Genomic DNA, 12,619 nt, shown 5'->3' with positions numbered 1-12,619 from the left:
CGGAATATGGAAAGGTTAGCAATTACCTCTTAATATTATATAATAGTATATTTATGTTTATAAAATTATCAATTTGTAACCATCATTAGAAGCAAAAAATTAATCAATATCTTAGATTAATTAACTAAATAAGGATAAAATTAATTGTTCTACGCTAATATTAATATCAATTAAAGTAATTACTAAGACTAATATTATTATATCTTATAATAATATTCATTCCGTATTCCACTCCATAAAAATGAACACACTCATATACAATAGGACTAGTATTCCACCCGCGGCATTTGAACTAAAGGCTCACCTGAATGAACTTTTGTATCCACATTCATTTCCTAACTTCAAGTTTCATAATTCAACAAAGGATATTCTTTCAGTAGCTGCGAACCTAGAAATTTCCTTCCTATGGAAGTTTTCTTCTACTCTCCAAGGCATCTAATTCGATATTACAAGAGTCCCATAAGGCCCAACACTGACATTCGATGTGCAAAGCTATTCGACCCTTTCTTCTCCTCCAGTTTATCAATCAGAGGTTCTTACTATTTTCTCTGGATTCGATAATTCAATTCAATCGAAACTATCTAAATAGCTCTTCTAATCACTATTCCCAAGTCTTGACAAATCTGCAACCCCTGAGCGAATTCTCCTCGTAAATTACCACAATCAATAAATCCAGATTAGGCATTATCGTTTTACAGGTGCGGAAAACGTGTCTTCATTGCTTTTAAAGCTTCGACAAAAGCAACTAAACTTCGCATCTTATGAAAATTTTGAACAATTGGCAGCTTAAACAACGTCTGCTCCACTTGTCGAACTCGGACCTAGAATAGATTTGACACCTGTTAAAGCAGTTAATGGCGTTTTTGACGGTGTAGTTTTGTTCAATAAATTTGCAGATAAAACTGCCTAAGAATAGCAAATTTTGGCTAAAAAGGCACAGGAAAGAGTGCTTTTAGAAGGAAAGCGACAGAAACTGGTTAGTAAAATGCTTAGCGAGAAGTAAAGAAAGGCTAAGGTTGAGGAAGATAAGAAAGCTGATAATGAGGCTAAAAATGTGGCAAAGGTGGCTATGCAGGGTGATTAAGAAGGAAATAAGATGGGCATAAAAGGTAAATAAGTCTACGAATATGTCCACAAGACAAGACAAGAAAGGAGGGAAGTTAGTGATGCAAAGAAGAAATAGTAAGAGGAAGAAGTAAAAATGGCAAAAGGAAAAGACGGTAAAATAATGAAGGGAAGGAAAGTTGATAAAAAGATGAAGAGAAAGGGTAGGGAATGATATTTTCACTCACACTTAGCTGCAAAACCTAGAAAATCATCAATTGGCAGAATCTTATATTGAAGTAATTTCTAGTGTAATTTTTTGAGTTTTAATGAACTTGTAGGATTGTTTTAAATTTCCTCTATAACTTGGTGTAACATAGCCTGCTTAAGATAGCGACGACCTTCTGCTGCAACTGTGGTCTAAGTGAGGTTAGAGAAGGCGTGCAGGAAGACGTCGGCATGGTCTGGAATGCCGCGGGGGTCGAAGCAGGTGGCGGTGGTGAATGCTGCGATTTTAGACGGTAGGCTGGCATCCTGTGTGAATGCTTGCAGGTAGGGCTCATACGTGATGATGAGCTTCTTGTTGCTCGCGATAGTATCCCGGAATGCCTCGGTAAAGAGGTTCAAGGAAGCCAAGAGGTCGATGCTTGCTGACGAATCTTTGAGCAGCTGCAATATTTGCTGGCTCGGGAGGCGCAGAAAGGATTGCAGCGTTGGGGTATATCTGCTGGTTTAGTGAGTTTTGAGTTTCGCGGTTTAGCGACTCATAACATCGCTAATGTCATGTAGGGTGTCAACATATTTGATCCCAAATACTGTTCTAATACTGTCTACGGCAAAAGATTTTATTTTTGCTAAGACGATACCCAGGGAGCACCCTAGCACGGATGAGATTTTACACACGGTTCCCATTACGTTCTATATCGAGATTTCTACTTCAGACAAGCTCCAGTAGCACTGTGGTGTAAAGGTGATGTGAAGCTTCCGGAAGCAGCATGCAATTGCTTTGCTGAAAGATCCGTTCTAGAAATTTGCTGCTAGTTGTGCTATGTCCGATAACTGGTCGGCCAAAGTGATGAAATCAGACGTGATGGAGCCTATTGAATTACAATCATCGGCGGCAAGCATTGACAATTCTGTGCAGATCGTCTCACAAAATATAAGAGTACAAAGATGGGTGAACTTCAGCTTTAGGGTATCTAGTTAAGTTTCGAAGAAAGCTTCAGACACTAGGAACAGGAGCCGTATCTCGCTTATTGTACGCATAAACTGTGATATCTCTTCATACTTTAGCTCAGATCTGAAGCTGAATATCGGTTAAAATACTATGGAAAACATATCAAAGAGTTCGTTTTTCTTCAAGAATACGTTGAAAAGGCGTGCATTCCAAAGCGTGACCAGAATTGCTTTCATTGCTTTTGAAGCGAAGAAGTGGAAATCAAAGAAGGAAGATATCGTGAAACTACTAAGTTCTTATATTTGATTTTTGAACGCATATATTATCAGGGACTGCACGTCAATTCCGATATTATTTAGTGTTTGCTATAATGATATGCCATGAGATGGCATAAAGTTAGTGAATTTTGGTAGTAGAGACCTTCTGATACGCTTTTCAAGTTCCTCAGACAAGTATGGTATTCTGGCCTTCAGACTGGAAATATTTCTCAGATCCTGAAATGCTAGGAGTTGATCATAATTCATAATTGCTACTTCAATATCACCATCTTCAAGTGCCTATTCAAATTTTTATAGTGGAGGAAGTACCTTTTTTACCTGCTTGAGAACTTCAAGAGAACGCTTCATACTATCATGTGCCTAGTAAAGAAGCTTCAACCTGATTTGATCTGATAGTTCCTCTTATTGGACTTGACTTTGCTATTTTATTTGCGATAAGGTTGCGATATATGTTGTAAGTCTAGAATTAATAGACTTCGTGTCTGGGAGAGATGACCTGGCGATCTATGAGAGTTTCAGACACTGTTGTACGTAGTTTTGCGAAAAAAAGTTTTATTGATAAAATAATAATTCTGTCTTAGCTTAAGATATTGAAATACGCGAGGTAAGTACATACTATGTCACAATTTATTTAATTTTCTATGAAGATAGAGGGTAAGATAGTAATGAGATAATATGTTAATAAAATGAAGGTTACATCTTTTAAACCAGTTGATTCTACCCTTTTAAGTATGATTTTCGCATTATCAGGAGCTAGAAAGTTATAGGATCTAAATCTGTCATTTTTAACAATATGACAGAATATCAAATATAATATCGATATTTTGTTAAACATGATAAACGCATACCTGCTTTAACAAATGTGGTTATTGTAAGCGTATTGGTATTAGTAAGAAATTTATACAATAGTTATTCTATACAAAAATAGTACCGCAGTATGTAATTAAAATCAACAAACGTAGTGTACTAAAGATTAAAATATTGTTAATTGATATATCACTCATGCGAGCATATAAGCAAAAACGAGACCTGCAATTCCTGCTCCAACAGATAATACAATGTCACCATCTTTACATTCTCCATTAACGAGTTCCTAACCCTCTTCACACTCAATAGGTACACATTCATCCCCAACGAGTTCTTAATCCTAGTTGCAAATGATTGGGATACATATACCCCCGTCTAAAAGATGCCCTTCATCGCATACTATTTATACACAATCATTTCCAACTAATTCGAAACCCTCTTTGCAGATAATAGGAGAACATTCGTTTTCTTAGAATATTTCACCATCTGGGCAGTTAGGATCTGTGCATATATTCTCAACGTTTACTTATCCGAGCATACAGTCAACACAAACACCAGCAATAATAATCTGATTAAACTCGCATGAAAGATTCTCAATATCATAGAGATGTTTAGCTTCTTCAAAGATCTAATTAGCAATAAAGTTGCAAACTACGCCATTTTTGTATTCAGTGTTAATACTTTCATCTCCAGGAGTATATGTGTATTCAATAATATCTTCATTGACAGTGGTAAAATTCAGTTAATATGTCTTCCCGTTTATGAATGTTGCTATACCTTTTTTGCAGTCATTCTTTACATTAATAGTACCATTAGATACTTTATACTCAATTTCTTCACAATCAAAGGTAGAGATGTACAGTGCATCTATGATATAATATTCTTCGCTGATCTAAACTTGAAGGTTTGTGTTTGTTAAGGGAGTACGCTGTAAAATGTTGTCTTCATCGTCAAGAATAAGTTCATTAACTATTTATACTGTAAATTTATTACTACCTTATCTTACATAGAGCTGTTTTATTTCGTACCTTTCAAGGTTATCTTCTACAATTTCCATTGTAGAATTATCGATATTAAAAATAAATTCAACAAAATTACAATTATTGATTTAAACAACGAAATCTTCTGTTTCGAAGGCGTTTTCAGCATTCATAAAACAATTACCAGCTGCATTTTTAGGTGTTGTAACAGGGTTTACAATTGTATTAGTTACATTGAATGTGGGATATTCAGATACTTCAATACTTTCTGTTGTTAAGTGAATCTACATTCTAACAGTAGTCTCATTTACAAATTATGCAAATGACTTCTTAAGCCCATCTTGTTAAACTACTGGGCAGTTTGTTACAAAGGAAAGTAAACCAATCATTTTTAAACATAGTAAAATAAAGTAGATACCAAATATTCGTAATAGATAAAGTGTCACTCTCCTAGCACCCAATTTAGAACACCTTCACCTTCTGGAAGCTAATGACTAACGTAGTTTAGCTAAAACTTTTTATTACTGCCTATTAAAACCTCAACAGTTTACTCTTATTTGAATTCCTCTGCATTTAGCATCGCTAGGATTAAATTATCTTTCATATCTTCTTCTTCCTTTATGGCGACATTTGACTCTATTATAAGAGGTTCTCTGCTTATTATAGTTACCTGGTCGTTTGATAAATTAAGCAATTGTTGATCAAATGATTTATCTACACTTTTTATATTGATTTATTAATTAATAATATCGCAGCTATACCATAGCTATTTAATATTTGTGTAAATAATATCGTCGTGTTTAATAAATATTTAATTTTCTAGATACCTAAACCCTAATTATCTGAGTTAGTCTCCTTCTAATTCCAATTCTAACAATCCTCCTGTAAAGCATATGTAAATATTTTTATTCTTTATAATTAGATTAGTACACTTTTCAGGTATCACATTCGCTATGCTATACAATATTCCTCCATTAAGACTCGAGATTATTAATCTAGACTCAGATAAAAATTGATTGGATATTTCTAAAATGCAAATAATATAGTCCTTATATATTTCGAAAAATTTAATTTGCGGTAATGTTTAGCCTCTCTACAAAACATCAGATTTCGAGTAAGCTTGATAAAGGAAAATAGTTGTTGCGGTGTAAAATATAATATTTTTATATATCAAGTTTATTTTACTATTATATATTATCTTATTTACACCATTTCCATGTCCGTTCCTTTAATGTTAGGTGGATTAATTTATAATATTAAACCTGTGATTACCTCGAAATACACCTATATAACATCAAAAGATACTATATTTTAGTTTTCTCATTTATTAAACAGATTAAACAATAAGTATACACCAACAAAGCATTAGATATTATCAACATAAAGTTATTGTGGATCTGACACGCTGTTGCTTATTTATAATAAGAAAAGAGTCATTGCTTTTGATACAATAAAAGGTTCTTATTGTAATTTTTCAGAGTATCCTCAAGATTCTGAATTTATCACGGCTTTTGAAAATGTAGTTGTATTGCGAGAGCACCAAAAAATTTCTATATATCATTTTGTAGACAACATGTTAGTTCCTTTGTTAAAGGAATTAGTTTATTATCAGTCACCTGTTCTTATAACCAAACCTTCAATCTTTATATAATAGCAAAATGGGTACATTTACTTTGCTAATAATAGAGAGATAAAGAAAATAGATTCTACCACCATGGTTGTTTAAATCATTCAATAATATCATTGTCCTATAACTTCATTTGCTCTATAAAATGATATTGTTTTTGCAGGACTAGCTGATGGCTCAGTATTTATAAGGCACCATAGTTATGATTTCAAACTTTAATATCATGCTCACGCTGTTGTTGAAGTATTACCCATTCCATGTTCAAGTGGTTTACCTATTTTATATACCTCTGATTTTACTTAAAATATTGCTTAATGGACAGGATAACGTTAAAACTATGTTAGAAAAATAATTGGTCCTTTAATGTCATCTGTTTATAACATTTCATATGGTGAGAATAATTTATACATATAACTAGATTGTAATAAAATTTTTGTTTATGAATAAATATCAGCTGAATAATCATTTTGCTTGTCATCTACTCCTGCTGGGCTTAATATGCTTAGCTAAAATAAATATGTCACACCAAAAATCAGAAATGGTCAATTATTCATTTAATGTATACCAGGAGCAATCGATGTCATTTAAAGTTTAATTGGCCCATTTTACACCGCAACAACTATTTTCCTTTATCAAGCTTACTCGAAATCTGATGTTTTGTAGAGAGGCTAAACATTACCGCAAATTAAATTTTTCGAAATATATAAGGACTATATTATTTGCATTTTAGAAATATCCAATCAATTTTTATCTGAGTCTAGATTAATAATCTCGAGTCTTAATGGAGGAATATTGTATAGCATAGCGAATGTGATACCTGAAAAGTGTACTAATCTAATTATAAAGAATAAAAATATTTACATATGCTTTACAGGAGGATTGTTAGAATTGGAATTAGAAGGAGACTAACTCAGATAATTAGGGTTTAGGTATCTAGAAAATTAAATATTTATTAAACACGACGATATTATTTACACAAATATTAAATAGCTATGGTATAGCTGCGATATTATTAATTAATAAATCAATATAAAAAGTGTAGATAAATCATTTGATCAACAATTGCTTAATTTATCAAACGACCAGGTAACTATAATAAGCAGAGAACCTCTTATAATAGAGTCAAATGTCGCCATAAAGGAAGAAGAAGATATGAAAGATAATTTAATCCTAGCGATGCTAAATGCAGAGGAATTCAAATAAGAGTAAACTGTTGAGGTTTTAATAGGCAGTAATAAAAAGTTTTAGCTAAACTACGTTAGTCATTAGCTTCCAGAAGGTGAAGGTGTTCTAAATTGGGTGCTAGGAGAGTGACACTTTATCTATTACGAATATTTGGTATCTACTTTATTTTACTATGTTTAAAAATGATTGGTTTACTTTCCTTTGTAACAAACTGCCCAGTAGTTTAACAAGATGGGCTTAAGAAGTCATTTGCATAATTTGTAAATGAGACTACTGTTAGAATGTAGATTCACTTAACAACAGAAAGTATTGAAGTATCTGAATATCCCACATTCAATGTAACTAATACAATTGTAAACCCTGTTACAACACCTAAAAATGCAGCTGGTAATTGTTTTATGAATGCTGAAAACGCCTTCGAAACAGAAGATTTCGTTGTTTAAATCAATAATTGTAATTTTGTTGAATTTATTTTTAATATCGATAATTCTACAATGGAAATTGTAGAAGATAACCTTGAAAGGTACGAAATAAAACAGCTCTATGTAAGATAAGGTAGTAATGAATTTACAGTATAAATAGTTAATGAACTTATTCTTGACGATGAAGACAACATTTTACAGCGTACTCCCTTAACAAACACAAACCTTCAAGTTTAGATCAGCGAAGAATATTATATCATAGATGCACTGTACATCTCTACCTTTGATTGTGAAGAAATTGAGTATAAAGTATCTAATGGTACTATTAATGTAAAGAATGACTGCAAAAAAGGTATAGCAACATTCATAAACGGGAAGACATATTAACTGAATTTTACCACTGTCAATGAAGATATTATTGAATACACATATACTCCTGGAGATGAAAGTATTAACACTGAATACAAAAATGGCGTAGTTTGCAACTTTATTGCTAATTAGATCTTTGAAGAAGCTAAACATCTCTATGATATTGAGAATCTTTCATGCGAGTTTAATCAGATTATTATTGCTGGTGTTTGTGTTGACTGTATGCTCGGATAAGTAAACGTTGAGAATATATGCACAGATCCTAACTGCCCAGATGGTGAAATATTCTAAGAAAACGAATGTTCTCCTATTATCTGCAAAGAGGGTTTCGAATTAGTTGGAAATGATTGTGTATAAATAGTATGCGATGAAGGGCATCTTTTAGACGGGGGTATATGTATCCCAATCATTTGCAACTAGGATTAAGAACTCGTTGGGGATGAATGTGTACCTATTGAGTGTGAAGAGGGTTAGGAACTCGTTAATGGAGAATGTAAAGATGGTGACATTGTATTATCTGTTGGAGCAGGAATTGCAGGTCTCGTTTTTGCTTATATGCTCGCATGAGTGATATATCAATTAACAATATTTTAATCTTTAGTACACTACGTTTGTTGATTTTAATTACATACTGCGGTACTATTTTTGTATAGAATAACTATTGTATAAATTTCTTACTAATACCAATACGCTTACAATAACCACATTTGTTAAAGCAGGTATGCGTTTATCATGTTTAACAAAATATCGATATTATATTTGATATTCTGTCATATTGTTAAAAATGACAGATTTAGATCCTATAACTTTCTAGCTCCTGATAATGCGAAAATCATACTTAAAAGGGTAGAATCAACTGGTTTAAAAGATGTAACCTTCATTTTATTAACATATTATCTCATTACTATCTTACCCTCTATCTTCATAGAAAATTAAATAAATTGTGACATAGTATGTACTTACCTCGCGTATTTCAATATCTTAAGCTAAGACAGAATTATTATTTTATCAATAAAACTTTTTTTCGCAAAACTACGTACAACAGTGTCTGAAACTCTCATAGATCGCCAGGTCATCTCTCCCAGACACGAAGTCTATTAATTCTAGACTTACAACATATATCGCAACCTTATCGCAAATAAAATAGCAAAGTCAAGTCCAATAAGAGGAACTATCAGATCAAATCAGGTTGAAGCTTCTTTACTAGGCACATGATAGTATGAAGCGTTCTCTTGAAGTTCTCAAGCAGGTAAAAAAGGTACTTCCTCCACTATAAAAATTTGAATAGGCACTTGAAGATGGTGATATTGAAGTAGCAATTATGAATTATGATCAACTCCTAGCATTTCAGGATCTGAGAAATATTTCCAGTCTGAAGGCCAGAATACCATACTTGTCTGAGGAACTTGAAAAGCGTATCAGAAGGTCTCTACTACCAAAATTCACTAACTTTATGCCATCTCATGGCATATCATTATAGCAAACACTAAATAATATCGGAATTGACGTGCAGTCCCTGATAATATATGCGTTCAAAAATCAAATATAAGAACTTAGTAGTTTCACGATATCTTCCTTCTTTGATTTCCACTTCTTCGCTTCAAAAGCAATGAAAGCAATTCTGGTCACGCTTTGGAATGCACGCCTTTTCAACGTATTCTTGAAGAAAAACGAACTCTTTGATATGTTTTCCATAGTATTTTAACCGATATTCAGCTTCAGATCTGAGCTAAAGTATGAAGAGATATCACAGTTTATGCGTACAATAAGCGAGATACGGCTCCTGTTCCTAGTGTCTGAAGCTTTCTTCGAAACTTAACTAGATACCCTAAAGCTGAAGTTCACCCATCTTTGTACTCTTATATTTTGTGAGACGATCTGCACAGAATTGTCAATGCTTGCCGCCGATGATTGTAATTCAATAGGCTCCATCACGTCTGATTTCATCACTTTGGCCGACCAGTTATCGGACATAGCACAACTAGCAGCAAATTTCTAGAACGGATCTTTCAGCAAAGCAATTGCATGCTGCTTCCGGAAGCTTCACATCACCTTTACACCACAGTGCTACTGGAGCTTGTCTGAAGTAGAAATCTCGATATAGAACGTAATGGGAACCGTGTGTAAAATCTCATCCGTGCTAGGGTGCTCCCTGGGTATCGTCTTAGCAAAAATAAAATCTTTTGCCGTAGACAGTATTAGAACAGTATTTGGGATCAAATATGTTGACACCCTACATGACATTAGCGATGTTATGAGTCGCTAAACCGCGAAACTCAAAACTCACTAAACCAGCAGATATACCCCAACGCTGCAATCCTTTCTGCGCCTCCCGAGCCAGCAAATATTGCAGCTGCTCAAAGATTCGTCAGCAAGCATCGACCTCTTGGCTTCCTTGAACCTCTTTACCGAGGCATTCCGGGATACTATCGCGAGCAACAAGAAGCTCATCATCACGTATGAGCCCTACCTGCAAGCATTCACACAGGATGCCAGCCTACCGTCTAAAATCGCAGCATTCACCACCGCCACCTGCTTCGACCCCCGCGGCATTCCATACCATGCCGACGTCTTCCTATACACCTTATAAAACCATCAAATCTAATTGTTTACTACATAGTAATTCATTTAAAAATCATTATGACCCATTTACCCTTAAAATAATGATGAGATAAACAACTTCACAAATACCAATGAAACGTCACGAACGACTTCTGATATCATATTTCACCACCAAAAAATGCCCAATCCGCTCTCTTCCTCGCCAATAAATGTTTTTCGGAGGAAAACTCCGTATTTACCGCGATCAACCCCAAGAACCGCGCTTAGGCTAGGGTTTGTTGGAACAGCCTCAAGGCCGATTAGCACATTTTTTATTTTCTTCAAAAGAAGCGTTTTAACCTCGAATTTTTCTGTCAAAACATCACACTTTTTGTCGATTTTTGCAGTGGAAAACGTGACTTTGGAAGCCGCTTTGAGGCCCAAAAATGATGCGGAATGCCACAAATTCAAGTTCGCCTCGCCCCGTTAGAACTGCAAAAAGGCCTTAAATTGTGTTTTTTGGTATGCCAAGGTTAGGTAATTTTGAGCGCAGCGGACGCTGATCGGAAGCTTAGAAAAGGCTCCTGGAATAGCGAATTGCGTCGATGAAACCTGGCCAATTGTAAATTATTGGATTGGCGAAGAGCAAAAAGTGATCCCCTGCGAACTAAAATTTTTCGAAAATGTGATTTATGGCTAATTTGAGTACTTGTCGAAATCTATGTGCATGCTGATAAGTGGAAGGGAAATTTATACAATATAATTATTATATATTTTAATAGAAAACAATAATATGGAATGGTTTAAAATAAATGATATCGGATTCGATGCTAGGAATATATATTGCGTACTTAATCACTAAAATCTGACTCTAGAATGATTGGCTGATAATTGGGGAGAGTTGATAGAACGTGTATCTAATAAATCGGCTGATGTAAGGTCTTACACTGTGCTCTGTTGCCTCATTGTACACTAAGATTTAGTAGTTGGCTGCCTAGTAATAGTAGGAATTCTGGCTGAATTTTATGAAAGCATTTTGTTTCGTTGATATTATAACTTACAATTTCTATCTTCTTATATTGCTTGCTTTTCTCTGTCTACAATTTGAAGTTTAACCTAAAGCGTGCGTTTTGGAGATAATAGATCTTTGAAAAACTGATGGGGGTCACTAAACTAAACCTATGTTTTTTAATATAAGCTGAAATGCTTTTCTGTAATATGCACTGCAGGTGAAAAGTCTCTCTTAATTTAGATAGTCTCTCTATTTGGTAAAATATACGCTTTTTTCTATTTTTATGATAATGTAGACTATTAATTTTATACCTTCGATACAGGTTAATCTTGATTCATTGATAGTTATTCCATCTTATGATATTTAACTGAAGCCTTACAATGGGGTTAAAAACATAGTATTTCCGCCGGAACAGCTAAAGGCTAATTTTAAAGAGACATAGATTTCAATTATTTTTTGTCTAACATTTTATCTTATTGCATTGGATTCGAAATAAATTTACTCTGCTTTTAAAGATGTAGTGAATATGATTTCTCTCGCTACTTGATTTAAGCCAGATAATCATTATAAAAATTATTATTCATTCAAAACCTAGAAACTACTTATACTTTATATAATAAAGTAATTACTTTCTTGATTATTACTTTCAAATCCATATTAAAATAAAAATGCAGTTTTAAATGCATATTAACATATAAATTTATCTATCAAAGATAAATGTAAAGTAGTAATATTGCATTATTACCTTAATTTAAAACAGTATTTCGAAAAATAAGTAACAAATTAATATTATCTCAATTGAGCTATCAGGAATATGTTAATATTTAGTAATTATGTTATTTAATATTCCTATCTAGTAAATTTATTTTTCATCAAAGTATTATTCTATATATAGACTATAATAGATAAATGATATTCTAGTTCGAGTCGATTTTTCTGCAAGAGATTAATTTTATTCTATTAAAGCTGATCTAGTTTTCTCAAAGTATGCTTCTAATATTAAATTTTTTTAATAAATTAATATTGTAATCGAATATTTTTCATTTATAACTATCGTTAATTCTTAACTCTAGGTATGATTGTTATAATATTATAATTTATAGTATTTGTATCTCAATATTGGCACTTAAAATTCACTAATTGCATCATTTTTCACAATCAAAAAAATCTTCAATCT

General features: G+C 33.2%; 8 protein-coding genes across 8 annotated transcripts; 4 read left to right on the top strand and 4 right to left on the bottom strand. All coding sequences in view use genetic code 6, as the record gives it.

The window, feature by feature from the left end:
* Positions 1-241: 241 nt before the first annotated feature.
* SS50377_21928 (Brix domain-containing protein) lies at positions 242-1,279 on the top strand (the record flags this gene model as incomplete). Its single annotated transcript, XM_067905821.1, has 1 exon — positions 242-1,279. One exon carries the CDS (start codon positions 242-244, stop codon positions 1,277-1,279), a length of 1,038 nt encoding a protein of 345 aa, XP_067767138.1.
* A 5-nt stretch (positions 1,280-1,284) lies between these two features.
* On the bottom strand, positions 1,285-3,282 carry SS50377_21927 (uncharacterized protein; the record flags this gene model as incomplete). Its single annotated transcript, XM_067905820.1, has 1 exon — positions 1,285-3,282. One exon carries the CDS (start codon positions 3,280-3,282, stop codon positions 1,285-1,287), a length of 1,998 nt encoding a protein of 665 aa, XP_067767137.1.
* A 217-nt stretch (positions 3,283-3,499) lies between these two features.
* On the bottom strand, positions 3,500-4,675 carry SS50377_21926 (uncharacterized protein; the record flags this gene model as incomplete). The annotated part of the gene is made up of 1 exon (XM_067905819.1): positions 3,500-4,675. One exon carries the CDS (start codon positions 4,673-4,675, stop codon positions 3,500-3,502), a length of 1,176 nt encoding a protein of 391 aa, XP_067767136.1.
* Positions 4,676-5,502: 827 nt separating this feature from the next.
* Positions 5,503-7,227, top strand: SS50377_21925 (uncharacterized protein; the record flags this gene model as incomplete). Its single annotated transcript, XM_067905818.1, has 1 exon — positions 5,503-7,227. One exon carries the CDS (start codon positions 5,503-5,505, stop codon positions 7,225-7,227), a length of 1,725 nt encoding a protein of 574 aa, XP_067767135.1.
* A 53-nt stretch (positions 7,228-7,280) lies between these two features.
* On the top strand, positions 7,281-8,456 carry SS50377_21924 (uncharacterized protein; the record flags this gene model as incomplete). The annotated part of the gene is made up of 1 exon (XM_067905817.1): positions 7,281-8,456. One exon carries the CDS (start codon positions 7,281-7,283, stop codon positions 8,454-8,456), a length of 1,176 nt encoding a protein of 391 aa, XP_067767134.1.
* Positions 8,457-8,673: 217 nt separating this feature from the next.
* On the top strand, positions 8,674-10,533 carry SS50377_21923 (uncharacterized protein; the record flags this gene model as incomplete). Its single annotated transcript, XM_067905816.1, has 1 exon — positions 8,674-10,533. One exon carries the CDS (start codon positions 8,674-8,676, stop codon positions 10,531-10,533), a length of 1,860 nt encoding a protein of 619 aa, XP_067767133.1.
* An 83-nt stretch (positions 10,534-10,616) lies between these two features.
* SS50377_21922 (uncharacterized protein) lies at positions 10,617-11,159 on the bottom strand (the record flags this gene model as incomplete). Its single annotated transcript, XM_067905815.1, has 1 exon — positions 10,617-11,159. One exon carries the CDS (start codon positions 11,157-11,159, stop codon positions 10,617-10,619), a length of 543 nt encoding a protein of 180 aa, XP_067767132.1.
* Positions 11,160-11,285: 126 nt separating this feature from the next.
* SS50377_21921 (uncharacterized protein) lies at positions 11,286-12,026 on the bottom strand (the record flags this gene model as incomplete). Its single annotated transcript, XM_067905814.1, has 1 exon — positions 11,286-12,026. One exon carries the CDS (start codon positions 12,024-12,026, stop codon positions 11,286-11,288), a length of 741 nt encoding a protein of 246 aa, XP_067767131.1.
* Between the last annotated feature and the right edge of the window lie 593 nt (positions 12,027-12,619).

Source organism: Spironucleus salmonicida, chromosome 2, assembly GCF_000497125.1.
Source record: "Spironucleus salmonicida strain ATCC 50377 chromosome 2, whole genome shotgun sequence".
Taxonomy (NCBI): Eukaryota; Fornicata; order Diplomonadida; family Hexamitidae; genus Spironucleus; species Spironucleus salmonicida.
This window is presented reverse-complemented; position numbering and strand designations above follow the sequence as displayed.